We start from the raw sequence: 19,013 nt of genomic DNA, 5'->3' as shown, positions 1-19,013 counted from the left end.
CTACTCCTCCCCGACCTGCATCTCTCTTCCAGCCACACCAGGGCACTCAGGGTTCCCATCTCCAGGCCTTTCCCCGTGCTGTGGCCTCTGCCCAAATGCCCTTCTCCTTCCTCTCAGCCTGGCAGAAACGTGCTGATCATTTCCGGTCCAGAAGCCCAGGGGCAATGTCGTCTCCTCTCAACCTTCCTAGTTTAAGACATTCCGTCTGTCTCTCTTCCTTGCCCCGACAGACTCCATCTACAAAACTACTCATCGATGGGCAATGAAAATAATTTTGGAACATGTGTCTGGCACTATGCTAGGCTTTTTTTTTTTTTTTTTTTTTGGTACCTTACCTCATTTAGTTCTCAAAGCATTTCACAAAAATAATTATTGTTCTCACTTGACAGATACGGAAACTGAGGTCCACGGAGGGCAGGGCCAGAACCAGACTGAAACTGCAGTGCGCTCACCTCTCCGGGAAGTGCATCCAACCCCAGCCGAGGTGGGGGGTGGGGGGCCCTCTCTCCTCGGGGTCCTGTGCCTGCAACTGCCGTCAGCACCCGCCAGTGGCTGTTTCAGGCGCCCCCGACCCCGACCCTTCACCAACGTGACATGCCACGGCCCCGGGCAGGGACCCGGCGGGCTGGGCTGGGTCTCCAGCACCCCGCAGTGTACAGACGCTCCGTGTTGTGTCTTGATAACCAGATGGAAAGGTAGAGGCCGCTTGGGTGGCTTGGGAGCCCGGGCCTAACCTAACGAATCCCGGCACCAGCGACGCGAGGCGGGACCTTAGCATCTTAGCCAAGCGCAGGCCCGGCCTCGAGCAGACACCACCCGCTAAGGCGCTCGGCGGGCTGCACGAGCTCGGCGTCCGGGCCCAGCAGCCGCGGGTGCCCGGGGGACGGCGGCGGAGGGAGCCGGGAGCGGCAGCACGGCGGGGGCGCGCGTCCCGCGAGAGCCCCGGAGCCCGCGCCCTCCCGCGCCGCCGCGCGCTCCCGCTCCCGGAGGACGAAGGGCGGGCCGGGAGGAACGGCAGGCCCCGCCCCAGGCCGCGTCGGGCCGCCCCCGTTGTGAGGTGATAAAGCGCCGCGCTCCGAGCGCCGAGCGCAGTGGCTGCCACCGACGGCCCGCTTTCGGCAGCTGCTCGGGCCGCGACGGGCGGTGCGCCCCCAGCTCCCCGCGTCGGCGCGGTCCCCCGGCCGGCCCCCCGAGCTCGGCGCGAAGCCCTGGCCCCGGAGGCCGGGGCATGGGCCAGGGGCGTAGGGCGAGCCGGCTTCCCGCGGGGCCGTGAGCTGCAGCGGCTTCAGCATGAAGACCCTCATAGCCGCCTACTCCGGGGTCCTGCGAGGTGAGCGGGGCCGCCGGTGGGACAGGGGTCTGGGAGACGAGCCGTCGCCGCCCCGGGGGTCTGCAGGGCCTCGGCGGCTTCCATCCCGGGCTGGGAAGCTGCACGCGGGTTTTCGGGAAAGGATGTGACGAGGGCTGGGAGGCAGGCAGGAGTGTGTTCTTATAACGAGGGCACCTTGCTGGAGGACTGGCCAGTGTGCGGGTTGAGGTCCCGGCCCCTTTTCTCTTTTCTTTTCCAAAGCTTGCCCCTCCCAGCAGCTCACCTAGGTCGGGGAAGAAGGAAGGATCCCGGTGACCTAGTCAGATGCAGGCGGCATGGTAGTCTGAGTTCATTCTTCACTCTGGCACTTATCAAGTTTTGAAACCCCTGTTACATCACTTTCCACCCCCCACCCCCACCCCCAGCTTGTGTTCCCCATCTGTGAGATGAGGTTGATATTTAACAACTCCTCCCCAACCCCCAGCACTGTATGTGGCCCCTGCGAGTTCCCTCCCCTCTCTCCTCACCGGGTGGAGCATGCTATGAGAGACTGGATGGGGCCGAGTGGCAAGGTTTTGCAATCTTCTGAAATAGCCACCAGACTGGGAACATGCCTGGCTGGGACAGGTGTGCCCACACTGTCCTCTGCCCTACTCCCATCCTCCAGCCAGTCTCAGGAGCCCACTCAGCAGCGACTGAGCCTGGCACCCTGAGAAGGTGGGGTGGGGGACCCTGGGTACCCTCCATGTGGCCCATGTTCCTGTTCCACCAGTGTGGAGCTGAGGCCCTTGGTGAATATGTATATTCACTTATAGCTGGAGAAATTGATGGGAAAAGATATACTTTCCGGAGGTTTCCTTAACAGATGCCTTGGCCAAGAGGGACTCTGGGAAGTGATCACTGCTGTCCTAGGTCTGTGTGTTTTGAAGTTTCCCTCCCTCCACCTAAAGCTTTAATCTGTTTGCTGAACCTCTCCTACTTAGAGTTTTTTTTCCCTTCGGTAACTGACAATCACCTACCCTACCCACCTTCGTTAGGAAAATAGAACTTACTAGTTATTGGGATTTTGAAAACTAGAGAAAATGGGAACAAACTAACAATGGCTGGCCAATCAACTATCCAAAAATGGCTTCCTATTGCTCTTTGAGTATATTCCTTTATGATTTTATTTATACACATTATATAAAGTTGAGGGCATCCTGCAGATATAGTTCTAAATCCTATTTTCTCTGAGTGGTTCCTCTGTTCCTCAGAATCACTTATAATCTTCTAGTAGCTGCAAAGTAACCCACCCTGGCACTGCATCACGGTTTAACTATGTCCTGGGCATTGGCATTGCCCTTGGAAAGGTACTGAGCTGCTGTTTCCATTTTGGAGGCAAGCAGCCTGCTCCGTGCATCCGGCCCAATAGCCTATGACAGCCTCTTCTCTCACTTAAGAGAGCTTTTTCTGGGGCACCTGGGTGGCTCAGTCGGTTAAGCGTCCGACTTCAACTCAGGTCACGATCTCGCGGTCTGTGAGTTCGAGCCCCGCGTCAGGCTTTGGGCTGATGGCTCAGAGCCTGGAGCCTGCTTCGGATTCTGTGTCTCCCTCTCTCTCTGACCCTCCCCCGTTCATGCTCTGTCTCTCTCTGTCTCAAAAATAAATAAACGTTAAAAAAAATTTTTTTTTTTAAAAAGAGTGCTTTTCTGTTCACTGTGCCCTTTGATGCCCATGTCAGGGGAAGGAAGGGACTTACCCATGTTCATGCTTTTAAAAATGCTTTTGTCTCCAGGGGATGGGATAAGGATGCTCTCTAGGGTAGTCCTTCCCGGAGATCCCTTTCCCTCGCTTCTGCTGTCCACTGGCTGTGAGCTGCATCCTTCTAGGCGTTGTTGACTCTCATGTTTTTGACCTAGCACCTGTACTTCAGGAGGACTTGTAGTCAATAAAAGTGACCAACTCATTTAATATCCCCATGTTGTTTTCAGATCTTTACAACTTGTTCCCCCCCCCTCCCTTTTTTTTAACTGGCTGCAAGGAGAATTCCATCATGGGATGTAGCAAGGGCTGGTATGAAATGCAAACCAGTCACGTGGTAGCTCTCTGGACCTGCTTTGGTGAAAGGCTGGGTGGGGTAGGGGAGGGTGCTGAAGCAAATGCTATGTTATCTGGGCATCTTCATTAGATGGCTTTCTACATCCTTGGTCTTGGAAGACACTCCCCAGTTTGCCTCTCTGGATAAGTTGCCACCATTGTGAGGTGGCGAACACCTTGTCAGTGGTGATATTCAAGGAGAGACCATGGATTCTGTGAAAGGAAGTCCTGCCTCGGGTGAGATTGAAGTCGATACCTGGGTAACTAGTTTGTTGGCCAAAAGAGAAAGCCAGCTGTGGGAGCATGGGTAGGTGGGTGTCTGTTGGGGGAGGCGGGAGTCTGTGTTGGTGATTTCTAATCTCTGAAGGACTATCCTGTGCCTGGGGTGGAGGCTGAGTTAGTCACATGTGCATTCCTGCCTTTGCCCCTGGACCAGAGGCTCTTCGGGACAGAACCCGCGGGCACTGCCTACATCCTCAGGGTTTAGCACAGGACCCAGCACAAAATCGTGGCAACTCCAGTAAAATTCTGAGCTGATTTGTTTGTTCGATGTGCCTCCAAAAAGCAAGACCAGGAACAGGGGTAGGATTACATTACAGGGGGCAGGTTCTGATGTGATGGAGGAATCCTTTCTAATAGCTGTTGAGGACTGTAAAAGACTTGGTGTGGGTACGGATCGAACTCCCCATTACCGGGGGTATACAAGCAGGAGCTCGGTAGGGAGTGAAACTAGGAGGTTAGGTTGTTGGCTAACTCTGGAACTGAGGGTTGACAGTCCCCTAACCCAATCCTGAATCATAGGAGAAGAATGGCACTCTCCTGTTCCCCTCTCCCCCGGTTCTTTGTAGATGTCTTTCTCCCCTGTACCACTTCCCTAACAGCACAGAGGCCACTTTGGGGGCCCTCTGTGCTGCCAAGGGCTCTTGTGTGCTGGGAAAGGAGGGCCAAGAGTGATATTTTCTTGGCAGGTTGAGTGACTCAGTAGCCAGTGTGGAAATCCTGCTCCACCTCCATCCTCCCACCTCAAATTCAGCAGCAAATACTTGAGTCATAAAATCAAAGCTATCTGTTCGTGCTGGGTCTGGCCCAGCCTTCAAGTTACCTGTGGGATACTGAGGGCCCCAGAGAAAAGGGACTGGTTCAGAGTTATTAAAGCGAGGCCTGGAATCTAGATGCATCTCCCAGTCTGTGATTTGCCTCCTTAACCAAGAGAGAGGTGGTGAGGGGCTGAGCACAGGGTTCTGGCTATTGAAGGCCCTCAGCAGTTTCCTGAAGGAGTAAAAGTTGCTCCCAGTCTCCATGATGGGGTGGTAGATCCCCTCTTCCCAAGCTTTTGGAGGAAACACCCCCAGCTGCCCTGATGGATAGAGACATCACAGGCCCCCAGAGCTCTGATGATCTGCCAGTTGCCCCTCATCATACATCAAACCTTCAAAACTCTTCCATGAGGTCATGAAGCCCCCACCACCTTATGATATCATCTCCTGCCATGCTGTGCTCCAGAACTGCCAGTGGTCTTCCTGTTCCTCCAGCATTCCCACTAGTTCTGTCCTACCGCGGGCCCTTTGCACGTGCTGCCCTTCTGCTCAGATCTTTGCATGGCTGCTTCAGATCCTTTAGTCTCCTCTCAGAGACCTTTTCTGACCATGCCATGTGTAAAACTGCCCCCTAGTTGCCACAACTTGTTTTATTGTTTATAGCCCTTATCGTTACCTAAATTATCATGTGTCCTTATCTGTTTAGGTAATTGTCTCCCCCATAAGGTTGTCAGCCCCTCCGGAACAGGGACCTTGTCTTTGTCAGTATTGTGTCCCTTGCATTTAGTATCGTGTATGTAGTAGGTGCTCAGTAAATATTTGGTGAATGAGTGAATCATTAATGGAACCTCCGCCCTCCTGAGAGCTGCCCTGTTCCTCTTGGGAGGAAGCCCTGCTTTTAGCTTCAGTGTGATTCCTCAGTTCTTCTTCCAGCTGCTTCTGTGCCTGCTGGGTGCTGGGGCTGCAGCTGTTCCCTGCTGTGGAGATACCCTCAGTCTCATGAGGAGCTGGCTCCAGGGAGGAGTGCCACGTGGGGGGACCTGGGCTCCTCATGGTCCCCCTTATCATTTCCAGAGCCTTAGAAGCCAGAGGTCCAGGATGCCAGCCCTAGCTCCCCTCTGGGATTTGGCTGGATGGCCCACTCACCCTCTGGGGATCTCACTACCCCTTACGGAAAATAGCATCAAAAATCTCAAACACTCAAGAGTGTGAGGGTTTGAGTGAACATAAGCAGAAAGTCCTTTGCAAAGCAACTCGTAACGAACTCCAGTTCATCCTTGTCATTCATCCTGTGTGACATACGCAGCAGGCTCCCACCACTGGAGAGTGGCACCTTCCCTGCTCTGATGCATCCAGGAGGGCTGTGCCATGGTGGGGACTTGGGGTGTGGACCTTTCGGTTTACTGATGGAATGCCTTCTGTGTGTCAGGCTCTGTACTACGCACGGGTCGGTCTGTCCTGGTCCCTGACTTTGATGGGGATGTACACAAGATGACAGTGCACCGTGACGCACACAGTGATGGGGAAGGAGGCATGGGGAACTGTGGAGGCCTGATGGTGAGGGCGGGGCAGCTAAACCATCTTGGGTCAGTGAAGGCTTTCTAGAAGAGGTAACATTTAGTCTGGATATTGAAAGATGAAAAGGCATTAGCGAGGCAGGCCAGAGCATTCAGGTACAGGGAACAGCATAAACGGAAGCATGAGATATGGGTGGGATGGGCAGTTTGACTGCAGGGCCTCTGACTAGTGAACATGGGCTGAGGCCCTGGTGCACCGAGAGGCAGAGACAAGGGAGACAGAGGATGCTGTGTCCAGGCCCCGGGTGGCTCGTCTGTAACCACCTGGGGGGAAGATTTGAGAGCTCCTGGGAAAGGTGTGCTCAGAGCTTCTTGGCCTCCGGCACTTCTCGGGTCTCCTGGGTATGCAATGCTGCCGGCAGAGCTGAGGGCCTAGGGTCTACCACTGAACTGCTCTGCAGCCTCAAGAAGCCACTGCCCCTTCCTGACTCTCAGTCTCCTCATCTATGAAATGGGCAGAAGCATAATAAGAGTAGCTACCCAGGTTGTGGTGCAGATCCAAGGAAGCCGAACCCACAAACCCTTTGGGCAAATCAACAGAAGGGGGAAACATGAATTCCTTTCATCATTAGAGCAGATTTAAGCATCCTGAGTACAGGGCCAGGAGCCTAACTCTGCATCCGCTTCCCACGTGACCTTGGCAAGACCCTGCCCTCTTGGGACGTCAGGCTCCTTATCTGTACAGTGAGGAAAGCTAGATGAGCCATTCTCCTTGGATTTATTCCAGCTCTGCTGCAAAAATATGGTTTCAATCCTGCCCCTGACTGCTGGGGGACCCTGGGGCTCAACCTCCTCCCCATTCCCATTCTCTATTTGTCTTTGTGAAAGTGGGCCCGTGTCTGCCCGGGGCCCAAGTGAGGCCCCAGAGGAGCCCGGCTCCCCATACTTGCTCATGGATTATGATAGGGGCCTATTTGGAGACTTCTGGGTGACATACCCGAAAGGCGGTGGTATTGCCATGGCAACCCCTCCCACCTCGGTAGCTATTTTTTTTTTACTGTGCCAGAATGTGGGGGTGGGGAAAGTGGGCCATTGGGGTCCTCAACAATCACCTCCAGGGTTCCAGAATCTTGGGCCCATGACATCCCAAGAGCCCCACTTTCCCGACCTCACCTCCCAGGACCCTACCCTACTTCATGAAAACCAAATACTTGGAAGTCCAGGCCTCTAGAATAGCCCAAGGAGGGGCTTGTAGTCCCTTTAGGGGATCTTTTGTGGCTAAAAATTCATTAGCAGATTCTAGCAGAGCACAGAAGGCTCAACTTGTCAGGACCTCAGATTTTAGCTAATCCAACCCAAATCCCTAATTTAGGGCCAGGAGGAAAGAGGGAAAGAGGAGGCCCAGGAATCCAGCCCATCTGGATATGGAGGACGCCTCGTCCCCTGCCAAGATCCTACACAGGGGGTCCTGAAGACTGACAAGCAGGAATCCACTGAGCTCATGCAGACTCCTGAGGCCAAGCCAGGGGCTTCCCAGCCCACAAGCCCACCACAGCTGTATGTTGGCCTCCCCTTTGGGCCAATGGGCCCTGCTTTAAGGACACCTAACCCTTAAAGGGGACACTATTAGTCTTTCCAGGAAAGAACCTGGTGAATGGCCAGCTCGTGGCCAAGGGGCCCGGAGGCACCATCTGCAGTTAGCAAAGGGGATGGAAGGGGTGGACAGCAGTGTTCTTGGCCTTGGGGATGGAGCCCAGGACTCCTTGGCCTGGCATTACTGGTCCTTCATGGTTCCCTCTCTACTCTGTCAACTAGACTCATCCACTCACACAGTTGCTTTACTCTAGCCTGGCTGAGCTATTTGCAGTTAATTCCTCAAATTTATGTTCTCTTCCTTCTAGGCCTTTGCAAATGCCATTTGTAGGACTCTAGCACCTGAGGTCCTGACCCTGTACCTCCCTCCTGTCAGCCTGGCTAATGCTTACTCATTTACATGTCACCTGACCCATTACTTCTTCCAGGAAGGCATCTCTGAGAACATCCTCCAGCACAGGTTGCCACCCCCCCCCCCCCAGATTCCCCAGCCCTGACTTACTGTCTGTGCCTGATTGTTCACAGACCTGTCTCCCCAGCCATAGCAGGGGTGTGCTGCCCAGGGGCAGAGCCCAGGCTCCAGCAGGTGCCCAAGAAGCAGAGGAGAAGCAGGGTCTGGCAGCTCCCATCCAGTGTAGTGCCTGGCCTGGTGTGTAAAGGGTGCTTAGAAAGCACCTATTGAAAGAATGGTAGTGTTTGGGAGCTCCGTCCTCTCCTGCACTCTGGAACCTGCCACTGCCGCTCCTGCATTTAACTCCAGCCTGTCCAGCTGGAGGAGACCCGTCCCTCCTGATTGCCCAGGAAGCTCTGGTTGATTCTCTGCCATGGCCCAGGTCAGTCAGCTGTGGACAGGGCCTATCTCTGTGCTTGTCCGAGCCCTGTTTATTCTTCTCCGTCCCCTCCAGTATCCAGTCATACAGTGAACACCTGGCCGAGTACCGGCTCTGGACCTGACCCCATCGTGGGCACAGGGACCCAGGTGAACAAGATGAGGTCCCTGCCGACAAATGCACACTCTTCCCGATAACAAGAAAGTCTAAGAGTAGTGGCGCGGCAGGCTTCCCCAAGGAAGAGTCGGCCAGGAAGGTTGAGGGAAGTCTGAGGTGCCAGCGCTCAGTGCCTGGCAGGTGTCTACCAACACGAGCTGAACGTCTGACCAGACTGGACCCAAGGGTGATAGGACTCTAGCTGGGGGACTGCAGGCAGGGCCAAGGGTGTGGGGAGGCTTCCTGAAAGGAAGGAGTATCTGGCTGAGCACGTGGAAAGGTGTGTTGTGTGCAAGGCTTGCAGGAGCGCAGGCGTGGACGGGGACTCTAAAATCCCCTGGCACGTCCCCCTGGAGCCATGACTGGCCTTCCCATCACCACACTTGTGACTCCGGCCGAAAGGTGCTTGTGGGGGACCACGGAAGAGAACTTGCCTCTGGCCTTAAAGAAGCGGCATCTGTTAGGCACTTGGCCTGGCTTCCTGGACCTCCCTGGGACTAGAAGGGTCTGCCAGGGGTCAGTATGTCCATCTTTCTGCCTCTATGCATTCTCGTACCCAGCTCTTTGAAGTAGTTTGGGGCAACTTCCTCACTGGCCACTTGGCAGCTGATGTCTGAGGGCAGGGCTTAGGTCCAGGTGGGTCTGGCATCCTTGGGGTTGAGGACATGAGCAGGGTGATATCCCCCCCCATCAAGAGACCCCTAAAGCTGTTCACGTCTCTTGACCTCGCTGGCATCTTCCTAGTGTCCATCAGAGTGCCAGACACTCTGTCCCTTTTTCGTAAGTTGTTTAGACTCCTCACAACAATCCTGTATAAGTAAGGATGACACTGAGTCTCAGACAGGGAAGTGCCTCTCAGGGTCTCAAAGCAGGCGAGAGTCAGAGCTGGGGTTTGAATCCCAAAGTGTGTGGATGCTAACACCTCTGCCTCTAGGCAGGGCAGGGCTTGTTATACCCATTAGACAGGAGAGGAGACTGAGGCTGACTTGATAATTACCTAGCGTTCACGCAGGTCTTTACTTTTTATGAAGCTCTTGCCTACACATTACCTCATTTAATCCTTACAAGAATTTGGCAGGGTGGGTATTAGCCCCACTGTACAGATGAGGAAACTGAGGTTTGCACAGGAAGTGACTCACCAAGGCCACACTTCCTGTAGGTTAGTGGCCACCTTCTCCCGATGCCCAGCCTCTCGTCCTCTGCACCTTTTCCAGGCTGGCATGCCCCCTCCCCAAATGCCAGTGTGAAGGTGGCTGGAGGAAGTGGTGTGGGCCGTCCTGAGGCATGACCCACAGCTGTCCCTGTGTGCTCCTGCCTCGCGGAGGGCAGCCTTGCTCAGGGCCTCCTCTCCACAGGTCAGAGGATCCTCTTGTCCCCTCTCTAGCTCTCTAGTTATTTTTCTTCATAGCTCTCATCCGCGCCTGGCATTACATCACACATTTACGTGTAGGTGTTTTATCTGTCCCTCAGCAGGATTCAAGCCCCTGAACAGGCACGACACTGTCTGCTGTGTTCACTGCTATTTTCCCAGTGCCAGGACAGTGCCCGGCACCTCGTAAGTGCCCAGTGCCTCAGGCCTTATCTCAGTCCCCGCCCACCTTCTCCTAGGAGGCCGCTTTTGGCTACTCAAGCCCTTTCCGGCTTCCCTGTTTTCGGCTTCTGTTTTTGGTGCACGTGAACCCCGTTCCTGGGTGGTTAGCCTGCCCTTTATAATTACCTCTGAGCCTTTGGTCCCACAGTTGCCCCCAATCGCAGCACCCACTTTTCCTTCCTTTCACCTCCCAGATCTTGTCTTCAAAGCCCTGTAGAGGCCGTGCTGCCTCCTTGGAGCCTCCTCGGCCAGTACCTCCACTCCGCCCCTCTTCTCATAACACGCAACCTCAGGACCATGCACATCTAGGGAAATTTTGCGCTTGTTCCCACTCTGCTCGATGGTGGAAGCAGTGACAGTAGCTACTGACAAATCATCCGACAAATGCCAAATGTACCATACGTGCATTTTTCCCCCATTTACTCTTCCCAGCAATCCTGTAAGGTGGGGATCATTCTCCTCATTTTATAGGTGAGAACACTGAAGCTGAGGGAGGCTAGGTGACTTGCCTGAGGTCACAGAGCCATGTGGTGTAGAGCTGGCCAAGGGTCCTTTCTCAGATTAAGGGGATTAGAGCTCAGATCCTGCCCCTGCATGTACAAGGGAAGTCCGGGAAGGCCTGGTTTCATCAGTCCGGGCGTGGCCTCCCGGTCACTGTGCTATCAGATGTTGGGCAAGAAGGTGTTCGCACACCCGTTCCCACTGCCACCCCAGCCTGAGCTCTGGGATGGAGGGTGTCTGGCCCCACTGCTGTAGGCAGCTGTGGCTTAGCCCTGGCGGTGGCAGCGTGACCTGTGGGAGCATGTGGGGGTGGAGGTCACATCCCTTGTACAGCCAGCCCATGGGAGGATGTCCCCAGTAGACTCGGGGCCCGGTTTGGGGCCAAGCAGGTGGCCCTCCCTCGGGCAGGGGTGTGTTCCTAAAGTCTGGGTGTGCACTGGCTTGTGTCATGGGGACCAGCCCTCGTTGGCTTGGCCTCATAGGAATGATGAGGGACGCAGAGCCCCAATACCAGCCTCGAGTCCTAGCTCTTCTGTACCCTGACCTCAGGCGATGGGTTTAATGTCTTTTGGCTTTAAGTTGCCTCAGTTTCCGTCTCTGTGAAATGGGGCTTGCCATCCCTGCCTTGTCTGCCTTCCTGGGGAGTGCCGTGGGACACCGAAGCCCCATATAGATGGGGTGGCTTCCTTGCTGGGTGTAAGAGAACTGCTCTGGGCTTCTCTGGCAGCTCCACTCCCTCTGCCCTCCCCTGATCTAGGAGTAAACGAGCTGTGTACAATAAATGGTGAGATGGATGGTGCCTGCCTTGGAGCAGCTGGTTGAATTAGCTATTGGGAACATTTCTTCACAGGACTCGTGAAGTTAGTCTGTGGCTCGGCTTGTCTCCTTCCATGAAAAAAAAAAAAAAAAAAAAGACATGTGGGTAGTGGGTTCTGTTTGCATCACAGGGGGGAACTCACGTTCAGGGAGGGAGAGGGAGGCCCCCTGCCTCCCCGCCCCCCGACCTCCACCCTGGCCAAGGTCCTCATTGAGGGCACTGGGGCCTTCCTGTCAAGCCACTTCCTGTCCACTAACTCGGACATCCAGGCCTTCAACTGCATCTGCGGCTCGTGGTCTGTTCATTCATGTGTAAACCTTTGTGAGCACCGTCTCTCACCAGGCCCTGCATAGGGCACATGGACGAGTCAGGTGTGAGCCCGGCACCCAGCAGACACTGGCAGAGGAAGCCGACCAGCAGGACTGGTGCTGAAAGGGCGGGGAGGATGCTTTGTGCTGGGGGAGGCCAGGAGAGGCCGGCGTGGGAGCAGAGTAGACTGAGCTAGATGCTGTCACTCCCTGCCGGCCCCACCCGGGGCTGGAGGACAGTCAGGCTAAGTGTGAAGGCGGCGGTGGTGGTGGCATCTGATTGCACACCAGCTTCCGCCACAGCCCGGCAGAGGAGCTGCTGGCAGCTGGGTGCTGACCCGAGGGTACCCAGCTGAGCTTCACTTCCCATCTGCTGGGCAACTGTACCAAGCCTCTAGGTGGTATCCCCAGGAGTTTGAGCAATCGCAGAGATCGCTCATTTTACAGATGGGGAAACCAACGCCCAGACAGGTAAAGTGACTTGGCCAAGGTAACACAGGAGTCGGTGGCAGAACTGGGACTGAAACCTGGAGGCCTGCTACCACTTCACTCACTCCACAATATGCCTGCTCCTGGTCTTCCCCTGCGAAGGAAAACAGGTCATTCATTCTCCCCATCCCCCCCCCCAGCTTTCCCCCCACTTGGTTGTGGGGAGAAGAGAGAAAGAACTCGGGGGGACCTGCGGCATAGGGACAGAATCCAAGCCAAATCCAATTTGCCCGAATTGAGTCCTGCTGTGCCACCCTCTGGCTAAGTGACCTTGGCCCTGTCACTTTTTTATCACCTTCCAAGTGGGAGTGATGATACCAAGTTCACAGGCCTGGTGAGGAATCCGAGCGCCGGTGGATAGTACTCTGTGGGTCACGTGGGCAGCATGCCTCTCACCCGGCCGTGAAGAGAGGCAGCTGGGGGCCTGAGGAACAGCCAGATCAGAGACCTGCTCCTCCTCTCACTCAGCAAACCCGTCTCGGTGTTTGCTCTGGGCCAGGCGCTGGCAGGCCACTGGGAACCCAGACATGGATCAGACCCAGCCCTGGCCGCATCATGGGAGAATAGATTTGTAATCTGCGGTTAGTACAAGGGGAGGGGCCATGGGACCCAGAGTGAGGACTCCTTTTCTCTCTCTTATTTCTCTGTTCCATGGGCCTCTCCTGACTTCATTCCAGACAGGCTTTCTCCACGGGCAGGGGACAGGTATGATGGCTTCTGACAGTTCCAGGCTTGCATGGGCTTCAGACTTCATAATCCCAGGGAAAGAATGATAACCTCTCTGCAAAGGCTTGGCCATTCTGGGTTTCAAAGGACGAGCTGCCTTATCTCATTGTCAGGGTCTCATCAGGTGGGCAATGCAAAGAGGGGCTTTCTGGGCAGAGGAACAATGGCTTGACGTCTCTTATGTTCATAGGAGGCTTCCACTGGGGCTGGGGTTGAGTGTCATGGGTAGGCCAGCAGCAGGGCTGGGTTCTGTAGTCAGCCAGGCTGGGATGGTCTGGCCCAGAGGCAGCTGAGCGGGCCAGGCCTGAGGAAGGAAGGCAGCATCCCCCTGGCCTCCCACTCCGGGTAGCACCTCACTCTGACTTCCACAGAAACACCTGTCACTTCTCAGTGCACTTGGCATTTCCTACTTTGTTGCAGAATGGGCTGTGGGAGATAGTTGGGATAAGACAGGGTGAGAACAGGCTGGGCAGCGTGGAAAAAACTGGCTCTGGCCGCTTGCCTTGGGGCTGGTGTGAGACCCTCCGGTTCCTTCTTTCTGTCTGGTTATTAGGGTGAGGGTCACACACCTTCCAGCACTCTGGCCACATCTAATTGTGAGATGAGTTTAGCAGATGGATTTGGATTAAGCATGAGGAAGAACTTGTCTTTTCAGTTGTTTCAACGGGGGATATGTCACCAGTGGGGAATTACTGTGTGGCCTCTTCCCAAGCAGGAGAGCTCCATATGATGAGTGGAACCAGTCGGCTGGCCCTCACCCAGAGCCCTTTCCTTTTTTTTTTTTTTTTTCTTTCAAAGACTGTATTTTTAAGTAACCTCTATACCCAATGTGGGGCTCAAACCCACAACCCTGAGATCAAGAGTTGCATATTCCACCGACTGAGACAGCCAGGCGTCCCAGTGAGCCCTTTCCTTAAGCACTCCTCAAGCTGCTGACCTCAGGGTCCTGTTTGCAGTAGGCATTGGTCCCACGACCATTGCCTTTTATTCCCTGCCCAGCAGAAGGTGGAGGTCCCAGCTCTTTCCCCCACCTCCGCCCCTGCTCCAGACTACCCTACCTGAGACTTTGGACTGAGGATCTTGTTAAAATGCAGACTTCGATTTGGCAGATGCAGGCTGGAGCCTAGATTATGCATTTCTAAACAGCACTCAGGCCGCACTTGGACGAGGAAGGTGCTGGAGTATATTCTGTCTTCTCTGCGGCCACAACACCAGGACCCAGACCTTAACTGCCACGGCTTTTGCTTCACTTCATCCAGCACAGCTCAGGAGGCAGAGCCAGCAGCAAAGCCATGACTTGGGAGGCCAGCCCTGGGATCAGGGGTTCAGGCCTGTGCTTGGGCCACACTTCTCTCCCCCATGTATTTACACAGGCCTTTCCCTACTTCTGGACAGGTTTGCCAGGCCCTGAGCATAACCTGTCTCAGATCTGCTGTGTCCCACGTACAAGTACAAGAGCTCTTTGTGCTTGGCACCTGCTGTAGGGGAAAGGGAGACACCATGAGCCAGGAGCAGGAATCCTGGGTTCCAGCCCTGGCTCCACCTCCTACTGCCTGGGTAACCCTGAGCAAGTCAGTGCTCCTCCTCAGTCACCTGAGCGTCCAATGGGGCCCTACTCGTTGACCCCAGGGGGGCCCTCAGGCTCTAGCATGGGTTTTGGGAAAGTGTGAAGGTAGAAAGGGCCGGTGGTGATAGGGTTTTTATTTAGAGGGCCAAGGAGCATTATGCCAAAGCCTCTGGAATGCCTCTGTGGCCCAGCTTCATTTGCTTTTGTAAGTTCACATACGACCACCTCCATCCCAGTTATGCCGTGGAGTATACAGGGCTACTCAGCACCCATAGGTGCCATGCCCTGGGGATATGGCAAGGAGCCTTGGCGGTCTTGCCTGGGGTCACATAGTGAGTGGAACTGAGGTTTGAATTGGCGTCTGGGTCTTCTGCTGTTCCATGACCCCTTCCTCTGATCCATTAGACCAGGTACAGGAGACAGGACTGGTATGTCTGCCTTGAGGTCTGGTGTTATCTGTGTGTCTCCTAAAAGTCAAAGCAATTGTTAACTCTCAGCAGATGAGGGTTATGTCCCTTTCTAAATTCCGCTGTGACCTTGTTGCTGTCCAGATTTTGAAGAAATGCAAAGGCTTGAGTGTAAGCCCCTAAACCCTCTCCCAGCAGTAGGCCAGGATGAAAAGTCAAGAGACCCTCAAAGACAAGATTGTGACTCAGTGCTTGGGCCTTGCAGAGTGGCTGGTGTGAAGGAATGTTTGACCAGCGCACAGGAAGCACTCAGTGAAGACATATAGAGTGCAGGGTATGCAGTTGGGGCTCAGCAGATGTGGGGGTTTGAAGTGACCCACTTCCTTTGGCCCAGATGCTGAAAGAAGTAGGCTATGGGTGAGGAGCCTCACCCACGCTCTCCCCCAGTTCTGCCTTTCCTGCCATCACCAGGCTTTCTGGTCCTACTGCCTATTAGCCACTGGAGTCCAGGGCATCATCCTGGGGGCACGGCCAAAGAGCCAATTAAGTGGGCACATTTTGGCCTAACTTCTAGGCTTGGCACCTGCTTGGTAGCAAACATAATTACCACCCTCACTATCCCAGGCTTCCTGAAGCTCACTGGCCATGGGGTCCTTTAGGGAAGCAAAAGCTCCTGCTCCGTTCCTCTCTGGGCCCCAAGCTCTGGGCACTGAGATGAAGCCGAAAGTGTAAATCCCTCTGAAGGTGGTAATGGTAGTGGTGGTGTTGGGTGGGGACAAGAGGGCTGGGACTGCTGGAAAAGGGGTCGTGAGGATGAGAGGGGGCAGGGACTGGGGTACTCAAAGTACACTTGGAGAAAAAAAACATTGCAAGTTGGATATTGAACCTCTGTCCTTGGCCTCACAGGCACAGATAGTAAAGATTAAATATTTGTACTAGATCCAGATAAAGGATAAGGACAGGAGTTTGATTGGGGTGAAAGGGGGAGGGAAGAGAACTGGAAATTATGGAGAGCTTTCCCCCAGCCTCTTTGGATACTTCCATTTGGTCTCCAGAATGACTCCACGAGGGGAACACCATTCCCAATGGGTATCTGTCAAAGCTGGGGCACAGGGAAGTATGTGAACAGCCCGGAATTACAAAGCCACTGGGTGGCAGGGCTAGGATTTGAACCCAGGGCTGTCTGATTTTGTGGCCCATGCTCCTCTCACATGTAGGAAAGTGTGTATGTGGGGGTGGGTTCGTGTTGGGAACTCTGAGGCTGGAAGGAAGGGTGGCAACAGGCTGACCTGTCCCCTCTGCTACAGGCACTGGTTCCAGCATCCTCTCCGCCCTCCAGGACATCTTCTCCGTCACTTGGCTCAATAGGTCCAAGGTGGAAAAGCAGCTGCAGGTGATCTCGGTGCTACAATGGGTCCTGTCCTTCCTTGTGCTTGGTAAGCCAGGGCTTAGCGGGTGAGGGCAGGCAGGGGCCTCCCCAGCAAAGGTGAGAGCAGGAGCTCTGCTCTGCAGGGGTGAAGGGTAAGAGCATCTCTTGGGTGCCCGATCAAGTGCTCTACCCGTAGGCATGGGTGAGGACTCAGTGAGATGCAGTGGGAGGCGGTGGTACAGTTCCCATTTCCCAGATAGGAAACCCAACTCTCACGTAAGGTAAGTAACTTATCCCAAGTCACAAAAATTTGAATCCACCTCTGTAGGACCCCCAAAGCCTGTGTTTTTCCCACATGCCACACTGCCTACCCACATCCATTTTCCAGTAGGTGTGCAGCTTTGCTTTAGTGTGGTACGGTGCGGGTTTGAGTCGTGACTCTACCACAGGCAAGCTCTGGGACCCAGAGCTCTCTGAAAGTGTTTCCTCTTTGCAAATGTGACAAAAGTGCCGCTGACTCCATGCGTCCTTTGTGGGACTTGAAGACAAGGGATGAGAGCCTGCAGCACAGGGCCTGGTCACGGTGGGCCCCCGTTGTATGGGAGCTGCTGTTGGGATGTGCCCTCAGACCCCCTCCCAGCTGTCGGTACCCTCTGCCCGACACGGTCCCCAGCTACTCCCTCTGGCGCATTTAAAGCCTCTCTCTCTCTCTCTCAGCCCCTCCCCTGGCAGTGCTTTGGCTACTACAGGTCCAGCTTGGTCAAGCCCTCGTTCCCTGGCCCTGGGCTGCCAGACCAGGGTTGGGCCGTGGGGGATTGTCTGGGAGGAGGAAAGGGCCCCTGTGCGGGCCAGCCCCTGCTCTCCCAGCAGCCTCGCTTCTTCCCCAGGCTCCTGTGTTCTCAGCATAGTGAGTGGCCTCCCAGCAAGTCAGGGCAGAGTATCACAGAGCACATTCCAGTGCCTGTGGAGAGCCCTTTCGGACACACCACTCTTTAAGATTGTCCGGGCTGATGGGGTTTATCACGAGTTACCCTGTCAGTGCAAAGCGGCTGTCCTTCCAGGAGGCGTGGGGGCCTCTGAGACCACATTTCCAGGGCAGTTCCGTGCTGCCCCTCCCTTCCTTTGGCAGGCAGAGGGATGGGACAGGGTGCTGTTTATCAAGCCCCCACAGTGTACCAGGCACTTGATGCGCCTTTCCTTGACTTTCTACTTCACAGGTGAGGAAATGGAAGCTTAGAGGCTCGGTGACTCTCCGAGGCTGTGAAGCCCATTAAGTGGCACAGTTGGGATCTGGGTAGAAGCCCAGTGCACCCTCCAGGGAGCCCACCTTCCCAGAGAGCTCAGAGTTAGTGGACCTGGTCTGAAATAGCCCCTTTTCACCTTTAGGCCCAAGAGTGGGCTTTAGGGAGAGGACCATGAACCCTCCAAATTAGGTGAAGAATTATATGTGAGAATATGTGTACCTTTTTCTGGGGTGAAGGGCAACTACGGTCCTCAGATTCTTACAGGGACTTTACGAAGTCAACACTGGTCTGGGGAACAGTGCCCATTAAACTGGCTCCCTTAGGGCTCAAACCACCACCTTGGACTACATTTGGCCACTTATAAGGGTCCTAGAGTAGAGAGCCCAGAGGGGCAGAGCCTTACCCAGAATGAGGAGGAAGTAGTGGGACCAGGACAGGACCCCATGGGCTACAGCCTCCCAGACACCTGCGCAGCCTGCTGTAGCAGGTCCCTCTGTCCCCACTCGTACCAAGAAGCCCCCACTATCCCCGGCTTAGTGGGTCAGAGCGTGGCTGACGGGGAGCAGAGCAGCAGGTAGAACCCCAGTCCATGCAGTGTGCAACAGGGACTGGCCTCAAGTTGAAGGTTAACAATTGATCAAGTCCAGCATAGCCCGGAAACCGGCCCGGCATCTTCCCAACGCCCTCGTGTAGGTGGGACCCAAGCCCGGTTGGATGGGTAGGTGTGCTGAGCTGCCGCTGATTATTGCCCTGGGCAGCCCGCCACTCCTTCCTGCTCCCACCCAAATCTGCTGGCAGAGGCTCATCCCGTGTTACAGAGGCTGCTCTGGCCCCATCGCCTACCTCTGAACAGAGTGACTCTTTACCATTTTCGTGCAGTGGACTCCTCTGGTCTTGTGGCAAAGGCTATACGACTTCCTCAGCGTGTTTAAATGTGTCATGCAAAGGATAGGGGATTTCAGAGAAAACCAGTGATATTGAAGTGTAAATATGTGTACATTTAAGAAATCGAATTAGATGTACAGTAACACGTGTGCCTCTCTATTATTACGTTAAATAGAAAGATCTAGCAGCAGGCTTAATGATTACTACAATTTTTTTTATCGTTACTATAATTCTTAAGTAGTGATGAGAATAAACCATTTTTTAAGATATCTGCCACTGCTGTAGATGGGATACGCAAGCACCTTTGTTCTCTATTGGTGTCACTGCTAATCCTACGGGGGCGTGTTACATGCGTAAATGAAGGAAATACGGACTTTCCCTAAGATATGGGTACAAATTAGAGGTGTTATTTTGTTCCCCATCCGAGGCTATGGATGTCCAGAGGGGACACTTAGCTTAGGTGTGTGTCCCCAGAGGGGACACTTAGCTTCCTTAAAAGCTCTTTTTCACATCGTCTCATGTAACCTTCCCAACACCCTGTGAGAACATTGAGGCTCAAGGAGGGGCCGCACCTGATGAGTGGCGGGGCTA

General features: G+C 54.6%; 2 protein-coding genes across 4 annotated transcripts in view; one reads left to right on the top strand and one right to left on the bottom strand.

The window, feature by feature from the left end:
- Positions 1 to 987, bottom strand: part of MAP6 (microtubule associated protein 6) — a 159,447-nt gene extending 158,460 nt beyond the window's left edge. For all 3 annotated transcript variants that reach the window (XM_042959105.1, XM_042959111.1, XM_042959112.1), the window contains exon 1: positions 453 to 987. The gene's annotated coding sequence lies outside the window, so the exon portion shown is untranslated. The remainder of the gene's footprint in view (positions 1 to 452) is intronic.
- A 124-nt stretch (positions 988 to 1,111) lies between these two features.
- The window catches only part of DGAT2 (diacylglycerol O-acyltransferase 2), a 32,160-nt gene continuing 14,258 nt past the window's right edge, over positions 1,112 to 19,013 (top strand). Inside the window, exons 1-2 of the mRNA XM_042959116.1 lie at positions 1,112 to 1,330; positions 16,232 to 16,360. Coding sequence (XP_042815050.1) covers positions 1,291 to 1,330; positions 16,232 to 16,360 — 169 coding nt within the window. The 5' untranslated portion in view covers positions 1,112 to 1,290. The remainder of the gene's footprint in view (positions 1,331 to 16,231; positions 16,361 to 19,013) is intronic.

This window comes from Panthera tigris, chromosome D1, assembly GCF_018350195.1.
Source record: "Panthera tigris isolate Pti1 chromosome D1, P.tigris_Pti1_mat1.1, whole genome shotgun sequence".
NCBI lineage: Eukaryota > Metazoa > Chordata > Mammalia > Carnivora > Felidae > Panthera > Panthera tigris.
Note: the sequence above shows the minus strand (reverse complement) of the source record. Positions and strands in the feature narration are given on the sequence as shown.